At 39.7% G+C, this 19,712-nt stretch overlaps 1 protein-coding gene across 8 annotated transcripts in view; it reads right to left on the bottom strand.

Moving 5' to 3' along the window:
* The window catches only part of KLHL29 (kelch like family member 29), a 411,401-nt gene that overhangs the window by 64,997 nt on the left and 326,692 nt on the right, over positions 1-19,712 (bottom strand). For all 8 annotated transcript variants that reach the window (XM_065681735.1, XM_065681730.1, XM_065681731.1 and 5 more), the window contains one exon: positions 14,550-14,688. In XM_065681735.1, coding sequence (XP_065537807.1) covers positions 14,550-14,688 — 139 coding nt within the window. The remainder of the gene's footprint in view (positions 1-14,549; positions 14,689-19,712) is intronic.

The following is a 19,712-nucleotide window of genomic DNA, read 5'->3' as shown; positions in this document are numbered from 1 at the left end:
ATAGAAAATATATATATGCTTATTTAAAAAAATCTATTGTTCCCTTTTAGGCACTAAAAAAAGAAAGCCCTTCATGGCAATTGCTTTGAAAACTCAATACAAGACAAGCTAGACAGACAAAATGGTTAGAGCAAAGAAGGGAGAGGGGGGAAAACAACAACCAGCTCTGCCACAGGAAGCCAGCAGCCATCCTCTAGGAGTTTCATGACTGTGGCCTACGGTTTTTCCCGCATGAAGTGCTGAACAATTTGGGGATCAAAGTATCTCCTGCATTTGAAGTGTGCATTAGTGCTTGTGAAATTATTGGACAAAAAGAAAATTATACTGAATTAAAGTAAGTTCTTAATGCATGGTTGGCTGATGTGTCTGCAACACTAAAGACAGGTTACACCTGAAAGACAAAAGTGATGATAAATTTGGTAACATCAAGGAGGGGAGGGGAAATCTGTTGGAGTAAGAAAATAAACTCTTTTAATGGTTAGGACCATCCAGCACCTTCTCAAAGAAACATGAACTTCTCCTAGTCACTGGACAGTCAACGTCTGCTCGCTCCAATTCTGCTAGAGTACTTGCAAAAGCCATTGCACGATTGACACAAAACGGGCATACGATGCTGCGTGACTGGCCAAAGCATCACTATTCACAGGCAATGCCAGCTTTAAGCACGAGCAAGAGCACTACCGACCTCTTGTATTCACAAAGCTGCCTAGAAAGGTGATGGTCAAACCTCTGCTACCATAATGGAGGAAAAATAAACGACATATGAGGTTCAGTTTTCTTCCCGCGTGACACCCCCTCCCCTTCCATCCCCAAATAATCCCTAAAATCATTTTGGGAAATGCTTAAAATTTGCAGTGGATGTTTTGTCACTGGTCTTCCATTGGCTAGCCCTGTTTAAGTCAAGGGCACAGCTTTAATTAATATGAATCTTTGCAAGATCAAAGCTTTAAAAGGCTTCATTTTTCTACTAACAGTATTTAGGTCGTGTCCATTACCACAACGGAGGAGCAGCTAGTAGTCCTCAATTTCATATGCTTCTCTAAGGTAGTTACTGAAGAAACTGAGGCACAAGAAGACAAAATCACATGCCTATGATCACAGAGAAAGACTGGGGCAAACCAAGGAACTAGCCCCCTTTTATTTATTCTAACTATTGGACTATCCTTCTGCATGGGAATACTGGGTGGAGCATAAATCCTATTCCACAAGCAGATGAGCAAGAATACATACTGATCATGATACCTGTGGTACCCGTACGTGCACAGATGTGTACAGTACCCTGAATCCTTATGCTTTATCACACCACAATATTCTTTCTGAACTCTTGCATATGGATTCAATTTTGCACTCAAGGCAGAAAACCTCAGGTGTCAAAACAGAAGAGTTGCTATTTCCCAGATCCTCAAGAGGATGTCACAAAATGTTATTTTTTTTCCTTTTGTACACTCACATACCAATAACATTCCCCATATCTGATTTATCTCCAGTTGTGCATGCATCCGGTGCTGCACCCTGGGCTATCAAAATGCCTCCTGGTACCGGTGTAATTCTTGCTGAATTGCTTCCAGAAGCAGTTTGTACCTGACAGTGATTTCATATTCACGGGGGCTGGTTAATAAGGACATTGCCTAATATTTAAGTGAGATCTGAGGTACCCAGCAAGTAACAGAATCAGGCTCTTTGCACTGTGGGAAGCCCCACCATAAGCAATTATTATTTTATTTAATGGCACTAATTGTGCTGTGCTGCAATGCCTGTGGGAATGGCTGCATGTGATCCATTTGGAATCGCACACTTTCAGCCAGTGCACTAACCAGGAGGCACAAAGGAAAGGATGATGTGACACAAATGTCAGCGTAGACACATACCCATGTTAGCAACAACTGCAAGCTGCTATTTTCCAGAATAATTAAGTAATAATCTCTCTTACTTTGTAATACACTAAGCAATAAACTGCTGCTGCAATTGATTAAACACCAAAGAAAAGCTAAGGTGTTTAATCAATCACTAGAGCCACTTACAGCAAGTATAACACAAAGCTACAGAGATTATTGATATTACACAATGAGCCAGAAATGGGAATGAAAATTATCCCTGTTCCTTCCTCCATGATGCCTTGCATGCGTTGGGCTGTTTTGCCTGTGCTTTCTGAGCAGTGAGCCCTTTGGCTCCACATTTAGCTGAATCAAATATTGACTGCAGGCTTCGTTCAGCTTGCACAGGGAAATCACAGCTATCCTGGTTTCCATGCTGGGGACCTGGCTTGGTATGGGCTGGAGAATGGACGGGGAATTGGCTGAAGCAGGTCCTAATAGATCAAAAATGAGTGTTTGAAAGAAGAGAAGAAAATAATGTGAGGAAATGGACTGATGTAGTGGGAAATTCCATAGATTTCTGCAAACGACTTCTGTAAATCAGGCTGCGGCACCCCCCTCCAAGCCCAACTAAAGCTTTCTGTGTTCCTTGTTTTCACACACATTAGAATATCAGTATGCTCTGTGCAGTTATACTTCATCTATTTATTTGGGATGGAGCCTTTTCTCAGCAATGAAGTGGCTAAAGCTGTATTGTAAGAATAAAATTTAGTCCTGTAAATGCATATGCAATGGATTGAGGAAAATCTGTACAAATGTATACAGCTGTGCCCCAAATAGCTCATCCTGCATCACATCAGGAGGAGTTTTGTCAGTAGCATCGGTAGATTGAAACATTTAGAAAAGCCTGCTATCAGGAAAGCACTCATTTCTTGCCTTAATTGCTGGGAAAAGACATCTCTACCTGGTGCATACCCTTCTGCTCCCCACTCCTGACACAAACATGGGGTATTTGGGGGATGGAGAGCCTGCCTGCTTCTTGTTTCAGTCTCACCTGAAGCCAGGCAATGTGCACTTATCGTCTGTGGACATCATTAAATGTGGCACATTCTGCTATTTGCCCGGCGAACTCTAAAGTTTAAACAGAATGATGTCATTTTATTGGCCTTGTAATCATTGTTCATATTATAAAGGTCACACATTTCACATTGTGGCAGGAAATCAATAGCTCTCCCAACAGCCTCTGGGGGAAAAAGTTTTGCTTCTGAAGAATAATATATAATAAACAATTTTAGTCCTTACTTTATCATGGCTGTAATCTTGGAGAATAGCTACAGTAAAAATCTGGCAAAGGCTGATATATAAACTCATTAAAATTGGGAAGTGATTTAGAACAGGACTTTTAAAAAGATTTATCTTGAGCTAAACAGAAAAGAGGTTTGTTTAGGTTTACATTTAAACAACCTCCAAGAGCTCTTTAACAGCTCAATTTTATGGTAGCTGTTGGGGAATTCTTTCAGATTTACAAATCATGTATTTCTCCAGCAAAGTGATAGAGCTGAGCAACGTGCAAGCAGAACTGAACCTGCAGATAAGCAGGAAGCACAAATACACTCTGAATGGGTAAGGGGGGTGGGGGGGTGGTGTTACTGAGAAATATTTTGTATTGTCTGGGATAATTAGGTCTAACAAAATAAAGCCAAGGCCTTTTGAATATACTCTGGCTACTTATCCTTCAACTTAATCACTTAAACTAGAGAAGACAAAGGCACAGGGAGCTTTTTAAAGTAGAAGATGGTTCGACTACACTCGGAAATAACAAATCAAAATTGGTGTCCTTTTCTGTTAACATATATATATATAAAACCTATTTAAATACTGATAGCAGGAAAAATAACCCTCAAACCTCATCTGCAAGACTTAGGAGTGGAACTGACAAAAGAAAAAGTAGAGAACTTTACATTTTTGGTATTCATTTGTCCTTGAAAATGATTTCCATGCATGTAATACACACTGACAAGAATCAGCACAGTGTTTTCATGCTTAATAGCAGTACAACAGAGTTTTCTGCATCTTGAGTCATAAATATATGCATATCCATGCATTTTCTCTGCATTATTCGTATCAACATGTCCACGTAACAGAATTTCTGTGTGATTCAGTTCAAAACATTTAATGGTGAGATGCCTTGATTTGCAAAGGCGCATTTAGAGTCTGGCTAAAGTAGCTGTGTAAGTGAAACACCGCTAGCGCATCAATTTGTCAATTTATGGACAGCGCTACCTCCTCTAATTCAGGCTTCCCTTATGGTTTGGATATGCTGCCTTTAACCGGCTTGCAACATTATTTTGACTGACTAATGGTTTGGCTGCAGCCTCACTCAATTTTAGATCAAATACGAAAAGCTACCTATACCCGGTACAGATGCCAGCCAACTCTCTGTTTACAAGCTATAGTCACAAAGTCAAAACAAATTCTGGATGTTCAAAATGGAGCCATCTGCACGGAATAAACATGAAAAATGTGAAACATTTTATGTACATGTACACTACTGCCTAGAACAGTTGGTTCAGCTTCCTCCCAGGCTGCCTGGTTGGGAACAGGAGGACTGACAGTTTGTGACACCTATTTACATTCGAAGCCATATGACTCACTGTGCCACAGACCGACGTGTATTTAAGCTTTGTGCTCCAAAAGGGCACTGAAATAAATGATTATCTTTTAAAATAAAGACACATTCACAATTACCATTTGTGATCTGTCCCTGGATACGTGGGACTTGGTGTCTTTTTTTCTCTGCATCTCCGGGGTCCAACCCTTCTGCGTGGGAACAGAGTCTACCAGCATTACCCGCTTCTCCCAAGAGCAGACACGGCAAAGACCAACTCCCATAACTTATTCTTAACATTGTTCATATTGCACTCAGGATTTATTTTTAAGAAATAGGAAAACACACTGATCTGGTAGTGTAATAAAAATAAATAAAATTGCTGAGTTTGACTATCTGTTGCTCAGGGTCTCATACAACTCCAGAATCTGAATATCGTCCAGTAAAAGCACGTTTGAGCTGAGGGGAGGCTATGGGACTGCCAGCATGCAGGCAGGAGCTCCAGCTCCACCTGGACTGACGCATCTGAAGCTTGGATTTTGGGGCTGGTCCCGCCCTGCATGGACCAAAGTAGTGGCCTGTCCCACCAGCCGGCTGCTGCAGGCCTCTTCACTTTACGCCCTTGCAGGATCTGCCCTCTCCGCTCAACATGCTGGCTTGGTTTCATAATTAGGAACATGAGTGTTTATCCTACAGTAATTGTGTTCCCATTCCACAAGAGCAAAATATTTGACACCAAGATAGATAGATAGAACAACAAAAAATACTCAGACTCAATTGCTATGTTCCTTGGACAGTGTTTCAGCCTCCAGAAAACAGGAATTCCAAGATTTTTATGTAAGTTGAAGCACTTAAATGAGGAGAAGCTACTTCTTTTTATCTCTGTCAAATTATTTTGATTACCAAGCGATGGACTCCAGATTGGGACAGGCAGCTTCTCATGAGGCTTAAGAGTCTGTTAGCTATGTGCTCATTAGAAACTCCTGTTCAAGTCTATACAATTTAGACTGAACATCTTGTTTACTGTGGAACATAATCCTTAAAACATTGAAACTCCAGGCAAAGAACAGAATGCAATGTTCCTGCATTTTAACTGTCCGCTATTTGATTTTTCATCATCTTCAGAGTTATTAATGCTTCAAAACCCCCATGTCTATTTATCTTGGAAGAAGCAACAAAGAAACTCTGTCATATTTTAGCCAGCCTTCAGCTATGAACAGAACAGGCACAGCACTCTGCACAGTAAGTTGTATTTTGTACCGAAGAGCTTGATTTATCATAATTACATGCTCATGAGATATAAAAGCATAGATGCCCAAACATACCAACATACATTTTCACAACACACGAACCAAGATGCATGTGCATAGTGAGGTAACAGGTTATTTACTGAGTTATTCAAGTTTATGCAGCTGCAAGGTAATCAGTCATGCAAATGATGACAGGAAGGGACATTTATAGAGCAACATCATTGGAATATGTATGTCATAAGGCACTGAATGTTCTATTAAATAGGGTTTAAAAAAATAAACTACATCCTAGCATTGCTTCTCCTTTGGAATTATTTTATCAGCTCAAAATGTATTAACTTGCAAATCTCTGCCTTCATTATACTATCTTGCAGACAAATATTATCTTTGAGCCTCAGCCACTATCCATTTGTCTCATGAGAGAAGAAAACATATACTATGATGGTACTATTGTGCGATTATGATAAAGAACTAGTAAAATCACAAGATTAAATAAATTACATTGTTTAAACACAGGCTTGCAAATTTGTCATGAAAATTTGGACCAACAAATCCATTTGCTCACTTTTTACCAGGACGTTGATACAAATAATGATTCTTGTTCCAGGCAAACAAAATTTGGCAAGTCTAGTGTAACTTGTTAGGGTCAAATGCTGCCAGTTTGCACCTGCTCTATCAGAAGAAAATCAGGAAAATTAATGGCTGTGAGCTCAGGCATGCACTAGCAGCTCCTGCTAATTCACCATCACAGAAATGATCATTACAATCCAAGACGAGCAATAGGATTACCAGCAAATGCTTTTGTTCATGGACAACATGGCCAGAATAAAATCAAACAAAGAGCCAGGTCTCCTATTTATCCTTAATGCTATTCACTGACAGAACACAATCTAATTGCTCAGTCAAGACTATTTCTAAAGGCGCAGGATAAGCGGCAGCCTGTAACGCTATAGTGTCGGAGATCACAGTCGGAGGCACAAATCTGCCTCCCCACTGAGATTTAAGAAAGAAGATGACGAGTTTGAAGATGCTGGCTTAAATGACTAGCAAGTGAATGAAGAAGTGAATAGCAAGTGCCCTTGGAAGAACAGCATTTCATGACCTAGACTTTTGCTAGGGATTGAGAATAAACTCATTCTCACAGGGCGCTAGCGGAGAAGTAGAAAAAAACTGGGCCAACTTATTAACAGCATGGGATCTAACTTGTTTGCAAGTATCTTTGGCCATCTAATTCAGCAAATACGTGGTAAAGTATCCTGGGGTGACAGCTATTTGTTAAAGCTAAATAAAAGATGCAAGCAGGTTTTGGTGGCTTATATGGGAAGGAAGAGTAAAAGTAAAATAACAGAATAAAGAATTTATTCTCAGCAAACTTAAAGCTCACCCCCTTAACCAACTCCTGTCTGATTTGTTTTAGTGATATTTATTACATCATCAAAAACCAGCTTAGAAGAGAGTTGGCATTATGCAGCTAATAAATGTTTCTTAGGTATGTGGTGAAATTTACACAAGTAATTATCTAGGTAAGTCTATCCAAGGCTCTTTTTCATCACTGCAATGTCTAGAGGGAAAACAATAATAAAGTAATGATAACCACAATTATTATTTATTACTACTACTATGATTATGGTAGTGCCCAAAGATCCCAATCAGCATTTCAGTAATTATAATTAATTCTGTCAGGCACTGGTTCTTTCTCCTTCAGCTGCAGGGTGTTTCTAGTGCTCCTCGGAGTATATGCAGAGCCAGCCTGTGCTCTGGACATCAATGAAAGGTAATATATTGCATCACCTATGGCCGCAGTATATGCAGGAAAGGGCATGGAGCTCTTCTCACCCCATCAATTTCTGCACACACCACCTCGCAGAACTACTCAGAGTATTTCAGTCACGGAAGCTCTGCGCTATGCAAGCAAAAAAAGGGGGATTGTGATCTGATATGATCATAACCTGGCCCTATTAATTCAAACTCATTATTCCAATCCAGCAGTGACTAATTCTTGATGATTTAAATGAAAGGAAGTGAACTGCTGATCCCTGGAGCTACCTGCGAGCACGCTGGAGTCAGAGATATGATTACCCTTGTTTTAGGGCAAGACTGGCTTTTGGTAGTGGACCAAAAACGACAGCTTTCAAGAACACAGCCCCAGTTTCTATACTGTGGAAGTTTTTTTCATTGTCTTTGATCCATTTACACAGCACCTCATTAGATAACTGTTCTCTTTCACCCCTAAATTTCAGCACAGTCAAGCCTAGACAGGGCTGGGAGATATTAAGTAAATATAGGTAGGTCACACACACCAGCATCTTATGAGTGGTTGTATGACAGCTGCATGGCTTGCAGATAGGTCCAGCCAGAGCAAGAAAGGTGATTAGTCTGTCATTCCTCGATAAGATTTGCAGGATTTGCAGTTGTGTCAAGAAATTATGCGAGCGAAAAGCCCAAACTACAGTAAACAGAGATACTGTCAATGAAGGAGAGGAGTGAGAGGTTAAGTGATTCTGCTTGGTGCCTCTGCTAGCTGCTGCCATTACGAGGGACAAGTTTCATTTCTGCACTGTACCTCAAGGCCTGAAAAGGAGCCTTTCTGTCCTCCTTGACATGTTTTCTCTCCAGAGCAGGGCACGTTGACCTGTTCCTCCTTTCAGAGGAGCATCCAGCCCCAGCCACTCGCCTTCCTAATCCACGGCTATACTCGCCAGCCTGGAAATATCTGGGCTGCAACACCAGCTACAGGTTTTGTGGCAGCTCCTTAGCTTGGCAGACCAGCAACACCTCTGAATATTTTAAGCTGCAATTCATTTATGTAGAAGACAATGCATTTTTGCTTGATGAAAACATGTTTTCCAGGGCCTGGCAGCTGCAACATTTGAAACCCAGCAGGCAGCTCCGACAGGCGTGCGGCTGCTCGGGCAGGCCGAGCAAGGGAAGCGCACTCACAGAAAGGGGCCACCCAAGGCAGAAACCTGCTTCTCCTGCCAGGATTTTGTGCCCAACACACAGCAATTAAGCTCCTAATTTAAAAGAAAAGTGTCATCCACAGAGTAATTTACACCTGCACCCTGGCAGGTAAGTAAGGGTGAGGAGTATTTTATACTCCAATGCAACCTCCCATTCTCACAGACTCCTTTAAATGGTTTAACAGAAACCTGGCACCTGAAACAAACACCGTATTTTTAACTCCCTATTTCTCTGTTTTCAAAGAAATGTTATGATCTGTTTCCACATTCTACAATGGAGCTGAAGCATGCAGATGTAGAAATGCTGCCTGCTCCTCTCTGAGTTAAAAGCAAGGTTCTTAATAAGGAGGAAAACAAGAAGGGGTCACCAAGAGTAGATTTTTCTTTCATCTGCTATTTCTCATTTTGGGCTTTTTACAACGTAAACACAAACCAGACAGTCTGTTTTCCAGACACCTAAATGCTTGTGCAGTTTTGTCAGACTGTTTCAGATGGATAGCGGCAGGTTTCTCTGTCTTGCATCCAAATGCTGCTTTTCCACACAATAGTGTAAAATTCAGAATGACATCTCTGTCTTCAGTGTAGGTGCAAAGCACGCGCAATTTGGTCCTTTCACCCTGAATGGTTTAGTTCTCCTGCCCCGCCTTTAAGCCCTCAGAGAGTATATACAACCTGGTTTAGAAAAATAAAATCGAATGAATAAATAAATCTGAACACTTGTAAAAAGAGGCAAGATATCATGGAAAAGCAATTTGGCGGTAAAGTCACTGGCTGTGCTCCCCAGGAAAAGAAGGAGGAACACAGTGTTGCCAGATTAAACAGCGTCAAAAATGCTTGCTTTTTGTGACAAAATCTCTTTGTGACTTACTACTATGTGCTAGTGCGATCAGGCAGCCAGGATGACTTCAAGATGAGAAAGGATCACTAAAATCACATCTTAACAAGATAAAACTTGTAGGACAGATCTGTGTATCTTTAGTAACTGACCACAGAGAAATAAAATTAAAGTCTGCTTATAAAAGCCAGCATTTTGTCCAAGAAGAGACTTTCATGTCAGGTGCTTCCTATGATTAATGTCATATTTGGTAGAGATTCCAGCACTTCGGGTTGGGTTAAGAAGAAGAAAGTAGCAAATTAAAATGTTCCGGTGAAACTCTCTTAGTTACAGAAATCTGAGACATTTCATTTATCCAGTGGCTGTCCTTGTCTATCCCAAACGCAGCTGGAAAAAAAGATGCCTCTTCTCGGAATTTTCTGTTGCTTCTTTCCTTCCTTCCAGAACACACTAACATTCCACCATTTCTTCTGGACAGATACAAAGACACAGAGCTCATTTCTCCTCTTCCTCAAACCAATAATGGTTTAAATAAGAAAATGTGTGCTCTGTGAGAAGGGTGTTTTGAAGGCTGCTTTTTGGTTTGTTTTTTTTTTTTTTTTTTTTTTTTATCCGATCAATTTCTTTCTTTCTCTATACATATATAAGCACATGTATGTGACATTCAGACAGATATTAGTTTCTGGAAGGAATCATTCATGTACTTTTAGCCAACAGCGATTCAGGCTGGGTGACTGGCCTTTCTCTCTGGGCAATGAAAAATGAGTACTTCCAGAAGGCAGTTTAGGCTATTTATCATAAGGTGGGATGAACTGCCCTACGGTCATTCCCATCTTCCCTCATGACTGCACAGGAAGCCTAGATAACCGGCTTAGGCTGGAGCCCTGAAGGAAGCAAAGTTACACCCATCTTAAGTTTATAGCTAAGCAAATCACCTCATCTCTCTGTAATTATAAACAGGGATGGCCTCGTCCTTCACCTCATATCTTAGGCACCCATTAAAATGGTGAGAGGACTGGTCTCCTGGAAAGGTCTGCCTTTCTGTTTGCAGACTATAGCAGTAGACTAGAAGGCAAGGTTAGACTAAACCCGCCTTAGATGCCAAACTTGGGTCTAAATGTTGGTAGACTAACAGCGAGAGACAAGCACCCCTCATTGCTCCAGAGGTATCTCCCACCTGCCTGCACATAGGTACCTGAATGGGGAGAAAACGCTCCTTCTGGAAGCCTTTCAGGAGTTTCTCTTCACTGCCTGTACCATTCCTCCCTGCATTGGGAAGACTGATTTCTTAAGTACCTAAAATACAGGTGCAAATTAGAGGCCAAATCAGGCAGACTGGAAGTAACTGTAGTTGGTGGTGCACTCAGAATACACGATGGCATTTAGGGGACAGAACCCTATTCCAGATGCTATTTATCATCCATTTTCTCCTGAAGTCCTACACTGCAGCAATCTTGTATGGGTCATAGTTTGAAGAAGCTGGCTAACCACATGATTTCCCTAAGTGCAGATAAAGTGTATCAACTCCTCTGTGCCTGATGGAGCAAGCAGTAAAGCCAACTACTCAACCCCACACCTGTCATAAAGTAGGCTCAAATATTCACCCAAAAAAGAATATACTTTGAAGGGGATTTTATGAAGGGAACTTAAGGAAGCCTAGCACTCCCCAAATGTTTAATGTTGCATAAATCATTCCTCAGGCTGTTAGCGATAGCCCACAGCCCAGAGGTTACTGCAATACGTTCTACTGAGGGACCAGCCTTGGGCATGCTCCCATCTTCACATCCCATTCCTCCCCTCCACCTCATTTCCCTGCCTTGGTGGGCATAATGAAGTGGAACAGATGTCAAGAACATTTCACACCTGCTGTTCCTAATACACCTAATTCTTTACAGATGATCTTGCACTGAAAAGGACTAAGATTGTTTTTTATGGTCAGCTGCTGTTGGGAGGGAGATGAACATTGAGTCCTGGTTTAGGCTTGAGTGATGCACAGCTCCTGATGGGACTGGCTACTCTGTTTCCAAAAGCACAGTGCTTGGTGTTGTGCTGAACTTCAGCTCTGGACTGGACTAATCCAACCTCAAAGGGCCATGCTCGTCTGTTCAGAAGATAAACCACATGGAACAAGAACTTTCCCGGAGGAGGACTGGAATGTTCAGCATACTGCAGGATTTAATATCTTCTGAAAAACGAAGGTTTTTCAAAGTGCACTCTCATTACCAAATTTATTTCATAAATAACTTCAGAATTGTTTTGGTCAATCAAACCTGGTTATCATCTTTTCATTACAGTACAATAAAAATAATGTATTTTCTTCCCTGCTATGACTAATTCTCATCGAATAGCCTTTCTCAAGATGGGTAACACCTTTAGCTCTATTATGCTGTCTGTTTTTCTGTTTTTTTCTTCCTTTTTAAGGAGGAGGCAATTGATCTTATTTGTTTTTGAACATTTCCCTTTTATTTTTTTGAGACGGTACTTGCTACTCTACCATCAGATACCAACTTGAACACACAGTGGAATCAATGGCAGAACATGAGGTTAACAATAGCTAGCCTGTGACAAAGAACAGCCAAAGTAAATACTGTGAAAGATATGCTTTTTCTACATGTTTATATGGATGCACATAGCACCCTCATGAATAGATCATCTTCTCTTTTCTAGTGACCCACTGGTGCTTTCATTGGAACAGCATAGGAATTTAAATCTAACATGGAATGATTGAAACAGCCTTTATATTATGTTTAATATAAAGAGATCTCTTATCTTTTAAGAAAAGATGCCATTTCTTGTTTTGATTTCTATAATAACAAAGAGTGCAATATTAATCCCATAAAGCTTTAAGTACTATGTCAAATGAGATGCTAACAAATATCAGGAGGAAATTCCAGATGTATTTATAAACTTAATGACTCTGTGAACTATAATGATTCTGTATTATTAAGGGCATGATACTTCAAAATACTGAGTGTCTCTTGCAACTTAAGTCCTTTCATTGACTTCATGGGGTTTCTAAAAGGACCAGGCTTTACACTGCAAATATCTTCTAACCCAGAAAATGTTTAGGAATTCCACCCCATAGCCCTGAGTTTATTGTCTCACAGAGATACACTTGCTCAGTTTACAGGTGAATATTTATTTTTCTCACCAGTTCTGCAAACTCAACTAGACATCAAGCTGAATTTTTCCTTATTCAAGCATCATCATCGGTAATAAAGGTATTTTTGGCATGGATACACCTGTGCAACTCCATTAGCTTTCATCAAGGTTACATGTGTGCAACTGAGGTTATATAGGGAAGACAACTGGGATGGAGAGACCTGACTGTGGACACAAATCGACCTCTGGATTATTTATTGCTGCTGATGATGTGAAAGAAGGCAAAAAGTGGTGAGGCTGGCAAATGGGCTAAATCTTGCATTATGTTTTTCCTGTAATGCTTATGAGCTCTCAGAGCCTCTTTTCAGAGCATTTTTAAAGGTTTGGGCTTTTTTGTTTGTTTTAAATGAGTTCCTATCAGAGCAGTGCTCAATCTAAAGTATATCTCCATTTGATAACTAAATAATAAAGCAGAAAGGTTCCTCAGTGTGCTTCTAGAAATAGATGCTGTCTGGTGACTTCTGCACACAAGCAGATGTCTTCACAGGAAAATCCAAATGACAGTCTTTGGCCAGTCAGTTATTGGATTTCTGTAAGTTGATTCTAAGATTTTTCCTTCCCTATAGTCTCTACTCCTTATCACCGTGAAAAGAATATACTGTAGCCTTAACAATTAAATGATAATGAGCAGACAAGAGAAAGGACAGGAGAGATCTGGCATAGCTACAGCTAGCAATCATTAGATTTACAGAGGGGAAAAGACATGCTTCCTAGGCCAACATATTTTTTATGAATAATTGATAAGGCAGTCAGCACAGTTATATCATAGAAATGTAATATATATCCATAATTATAAAACCAGCTTTGTGCAAAAGGACATAATACACTGAAAGGAGATACCAGCCAATATGCCATCCTGAAATAAAATACAGTCACTATTGTGTTAGTTGGCAAAATTTAAATACAGGATTTGAAGCAAGCAAAATGTTCTTTAATCCCATTTTTTAGCACAGTCCAGGTTCAGTCTGCTCAGGAAAATACTGCAAGGCAAAATCAGCAGCTGCATTAATTTGCTGATGATTGAGAGAAAAATGAAAGTTATCCTCATGTTTTTTTTCCTCCCTACTTGCTACTCTAACTTACTAATAATACAAGAGTACCAATTTATTCCTATGCAAGTATATGAAGCATACAAATTGAAAAATCAATGTAATGGAAAAAAAAGATTATCATGCACTGTTTAGAATCAACCAGCTAGAAACAGAGGGGGGGAAATGCAAAGGCGGAGATATGATGTTTAGAAAATGTACCTATTGTACCTACCCTAAGCTAGAGTGTTTGTAGGAAAAAGCTCCCCCTAGTTTAACATGCAGACTGAGCTATATTTTGACCAGAAAACAGTCTTATTTCCAATCTTTTCTAAAGAAATTCATCAGTCGTCTTTTCATCTTTCAAATGCCTACAAATAATAAAAATATCTATCCCTTTGCCCATAAAAGCCACACAAAAGCATGTAACAAAGATTTCAGGGTGAAGGGATTATGATACTCAAAATGCTTTATTAGCATGACGTCTCAGCATCGTTCACCAGTATGCTGATGGCTTATTGTAGCCCGAAGGACAGACTTTTGTTGCATGTGACAGAGTCCCTTGAAAACATCGACAGCAATAGCTCTTAGTTGTCTGAATCGCCATTAGCAGTTGAGTTTAAATCTTTGATCTCTCAGTGGTGGAATGCTTTCTTCGGCCAAAACTGGCCTCTACTTATTAGAAATAATCACACTGTACAAGTAAGATGTGTAACAAATGGGTCTGAGTCTCAGTTTGGAAATACATTCAGAGAAGGTGGAAAGAATGGCTACTGGCTCTGTGACAGGAGATTCAATCTTCATAAACCTGCAAGAGAGGGGAGGAAAAAAAAGCGACACAAATGCGCCCTACAAAAGAACAGAGCAGATCACAGCTGGAAGGAAGGCAAACCTTTTAATCAGGTCCTTGAAATACAAGCTGCAGGAAGCTAGAACATTTTGGTGGACTTCAAACTCTTTGCCTTCAACAATAATTTTCAGGTCTGTAAACTCTTTCGCTCTGCGTTGCTGGTTCAACTCCTTCAACATTTCTGCAGAACAGAGAAGACAGACAGTGCCAGGGTTCCCATTAAGAGATTTTTATTTTTACTTTTTACTTCTCATTTTTTTTTTTTTGTAAAGAAGTAGAGAAACAGGAAACAATTGATATTTTTGTTGGTAAGATTGGCTCAACACAGACAGAAGATATGAACATATTGAAAAAAAAAGAAAAAGAAAAAAGCAGGAACCAGTAGGTCTAAACAACTGAAATATATACACAGAAAGAAACCAAAAACAATCCTAAATTTGGAAGGGTTAAAAACAAAAAGAAAATATTTCAGCATCAGCAAATCAGAAACACAGAGAACGCATTATCACAGAAAAGTCAAAATAATTTGTCATAATAAAAATCAAGAGCTAATGAATTTCTATCGAAATGCAAATAAGTTTTGAACATACCAGAAAAATATTAGCAAAAATATGGTACTATGATGCAGTATGAACTGGATATGGGTCAAAATAATAAAACCACAAGACCTGCAAAAATAGCTTATCCTTTAACATACTAAAAATGTGTTAAGCCTTTCAGTTAATAGAATAAAATAGTGCTTCTAAATAATATATAAATTACTATCCATAAAAAATTGGCCAAAATATCAATGCATTGTGCAATATACCTCAGCTATATGGACTACAATTGTATATGTTTTAGAATTAGCTTAAAAGCATCCTTATGATAAAAAATAATCTCACACAGAGAATAAATTACTGCCTTTTATAGCAATTACCATTTTTTGCACTCCAAAGATTTTTACCATCACAGCATTTTTATTTTTTAGCCTTCAATGGCTTCATTTACAGCAACAATCAACTTTCACACATCATGAAAGAATCATAATGATTAAAATAACCTATGAAAGTGTTTCCATCCAGCAATAAAGCACCTACCTTGCATGATGCCTCCTTTTATAAAGCCTATTGGTACTAACAGAATGAAATAATAGCATGCCATGACTTCATGTGTGGATGTAAGAATTCCCTCCAACTTTGCAGACCAAAGTGGCTATCAAGATGAATAATATACTTTTCACCTGGGCAATAGTCTGGTAGATCAGAAGCCAGTGATCAAGATGATAAAAGAGCTAATTTTAAATACTAAAGAATTTTATTTTTATTTTTTTTATTTTATGTTTTATATAGGTTTTATTTTATGTTTGCAATAGGTCAAGGTTCTCATTTTCTCAGTGTAACGCCCTGAACGCATTCCTCTTCAGAGAGTTCTCTAAATCAACAGCAATTCTTTATGTGGAATCACCTCCTTACACACAGTTAAAAGGGACCTGAAGACTGTGTAACTAAAGACACATTTAAAGCCACCGTCAGGTTTGGGCACTGGGCTGCCAAAGCATTTCCAAAGGGCCTTACAGTGAAATGAAGACCCAAATAATCTTTGTGCTCTCCTGTTTCCTCAGTGAAACTCAGTAAGAGCTCAGGCATTAAGCAGATAAACAACATGAAAGCATGCAAATATACAACTCTTCAATGAAAAGAAACTGAAGTTCTCCCAAACCCCAACATCTGTAGTGCACATTTTTCAGGCCTTAGTAAATAAATAAATGTCACCTTGCACATTTATGTCTATTTAATGGAAACACAGTAGTGTCTGAAAGGCTAATTATTCTGAGCTGAAATGGGTCAGTGCTCTCCAGAGAGCAAGCAGATCATTAGAGAGGGCACAGAAATAACAGCAGGCTTGTGTCAGATCTATAATAGGGGAAAATAAACCACTCTGTCCTGTGGGTGCCATAGCAGAGACTATTTTTAACAAATTCATCTCAACTAAAGTACAGTGATACATTCTGAGCAAAACTTATAACGGGCTGTGGATGTTCACTTTTTTGCAGGAAAGTTTCAGGGTTTTGCTGGAGGTGTGATGCCTAAAGTACGATTTGACCGCAGGTGCTTCATGCCTCAGTTAAAGACCAAGCATGCTTTGGACAAAGGGATGTTCTACATGATGTAGGGTAAAACGGACTAAGGTCTGGTTTCACAGGAACAGCACCAGGTGCTGTCTTAGTTGCATATTTCTGGAGGAGGTTGTGGAGGAAGCATTTTTGTGTCCTTCATCACATACAAATGACTTTTTTTTCCCTATCTTAGTCCATTTTCCTACTTTCATTGACAGCAACTACATTTTCTTCATAACCAATTTCTGTCATTTTATGTCTTAAACACTATTACTTTTCCCTTTACACTTTCTGAAACTCTCTCATTGCCTATTTAATTTCACTTTCGTTTTCTGTCACACCCCTTTTCAAATTTGCCCAACTACTGTCCTCCATCTCCTTTTGCACTTTTCCTAAATTCCTATTCAAAATCTGCTTCTCTACTATCTGTGACTTTACAACCTTTCTTGCAGAAGCCTTTCAGGACAAGGGCTCCAACCAAGACTAAGTCATACAAGTTTAAGGTTACACTTACACAAAGGGTCAATCTCCATCTCACCTCATTCAATTTCTTCCTTTTAAAGCTCATGATCAATTATTGTAGTGTTTAAAGAGCACAGCTGTTAAACAACAACTACATGGATGGATGCTCTGCTCGAGGAGAGGAGAGGAAGAGAAGAAACAGAGTTTATCTGCACTCTGAACGGGCTGTGGATTTTTGGAGGTGAGCTCAGGGTAAGAGGGACGCTAGAGACCATCCTTGAACTCATGACTGACAGGCCAAGATTGGGGAATAACAAGACACAAAGTTCAGCTGCTGCACCTATAGATGTTGCGCTGTGCTATCTCCAGTATTGTGAGAGCTGGTTTGAGCATCCAAGTCCCCAGATGACTTCCCCAGGTAATCAGCTGATTCCTTGGACTTTATTGAGCACCCTTTAATGACATCCAGTCCTGGGGTTCCTGGGCTCAGTTTCTATCCATGATCTTTACGCACTTCAGTGTGCTTTATACTGGATGCATCAAGGAATGCAAACCAGGAAACATAGCTTGGGAGCAGCGGTGCAATTTCGCTCATAAAACCCCAGAAATCAGAAAAAGCCCTGATCAGAAATCAAACCTCTTATTTTTCTATAGACATTCGGAGGCTGTAAGTTTCTCCTTGTCGCCCTGACTTGTGCTCTCCTCAGACAGATGACTATGAACAGCCCTGTACTGTTTGTAGCTCAGTTTCTGAACTAGAAACAGGCAAGGCAGGTGGAGAGGAGAAGGAAGCCAGGAGACTTCACTGACTCATCGATCTTCCTCACTGAGGCTCCTTTGTATTACTAAATAACTAGCAGGCATTAGTATTGGACACAAGGTTATATCAGAAGGGGCCGTCATTCTCAGAGTATTTGTGATGCTCATGCTGTGCTTAGCCAGGCATTAATGATTTATGAGGACTCGGGATGAGTTGCAAAACAAATTTTTTCACCAGGTAATAATGCCTGCCGATGAGTTGTAAAAGGAGAGACAAAACAGTGCAGTCCTGGCAGTGAAAAATTATCTCAGCTGTCTCCTGCTAGTTCCTCTTCTGGGCTCCTCCTAATTTTCAGTGTTCCCTTCAACAAATGGAATTTCCTAAAACCTTCAGAAAGAGATGTGCTGGGAATTTCCTACTGGTTATTTATTCCTCTGGTTTCTTTGTTCTTACAGACAGTTTTTCTTTCTTCCTTCCTTTTTTTTTTTTTTTTTTTTTTAAGTGATGCAGATAAAAATGAAGTGAAAAGACAGTTAAGGAGCAAGGTTTCAGTAGGGTGGGCACTGATGCTCCCTTTCCTCAGTGAAGCACAGCAAATGCTCTTGCATCCAGAGGGCAAGGGATTTTCCTTCCTGCCTCAGGTGCACACACATGCTGGGATCATAGAAACCAAGCCAGTCCTCTCTGTCTTCTTCATCACTATCAATGATGAATCATTCTCAAAGACTGGTTGAATGTTTTCCTCTTAAAGAACTACACAATGGACACTCCAATGTTCTTCCACCATTACATGAGCCACGTAGTGATTGAACCTAAAGGGGACTTGACCTGAAATCTGAAACTGAACATCTCTACGGAGCTCGTGAAAGGAAGCACTTTCTATCTTGCCATTATCAGCCTTTGTATCATTGCTTGGGGGCATTTAAGCATAATGATATTGAAAGTCCCAGAGACAATATGGGCCAGAAGGCGTAAGTGATTTTCCTCAGGTCAGGAACAGAGCCAGGAAGAACTCGGAAGCCTTGACTCCTGGTCCCCAGCTTCACCCATTGCACTACATTTTATCCCTCTTAATTAACAGAAAAATTACAAATTAAAGAGCCCACAAGCCTTAGATCAGATGTACAACTGTGTAATAGTGTAGACCAAGTAAAGGGAACAGAAATTATACAGTGAATCTCTTTCTTTTTTTTTTTTTAAATTACATATGATCAGAAATAAAAATGAACAAGGAACTTATTCCCCAAGTTTATTTATTCTGTATTTCAAGCACAGTGGAGACTGAATACCCAGTTAAAGAGCCTCTCTAATGCACATTCCTGTGACACAATGGAAGCTGTTAGGTTTCTTTTAACTTTTAATAAAGAACTCTTTACTTATATTCCTGTAGATAAGGCTTTAAAATGGGGCAGCAAGAGCTAAAATATAATGAGCCATGAAATATGGAAGAACACATTACAAACAGTGTTTTTTAAAACTTGCTTAGAATAACCTATTATAAAACTGCAAAGGGTAATTGATGAAACATCGCTAATTACTCTTGTGAAGAACATGCAGAAGACCAGTGCTTGCCCAGATAGCCCAGATAGCTTGCCCAGATAGCCTCGTGCTTTTATGACTGGGACAGAAAATGTGGGAAGCCAAGAAAAGTTACCAGAAGGAAAATCCAATTACCTTCCTGCTTAACAACTAAGAAGATTAATTCCCAAGGTTATGCTCTAGTTATGTAAAACAATAATTTTAACCATTAAGTGCCAGTACTGTTCCTACCTGCTCATTTTGATGGACAGTGAGTGGCAGAATGTGTGTTGCTAGGAGAAATAAAATATGAAGCAAAAGATGTAGCAGTTGAATAGGACTTGTGAGTGGTTGGAAAGTGTGTACC

This window comes from Lathamus discolor, chromosome 5, assembly GCF_037157495.1.
Source record: "Lathamus discolor isolate bLatDis1 chromosome 5, bLatDis1.hap1, whole genome shotgun sequence".
Taxonomy (NCBI): Eukaryota; Metazoa; Chordata; class Aves; order Psittaciformes; family Psittacidae; genus Lathamus; species Lathamus discolor.
Note: the sequence above shows the minus strand (reverse complement) of the source record. Positions and strands in the feature narration are given on the sequence as shown.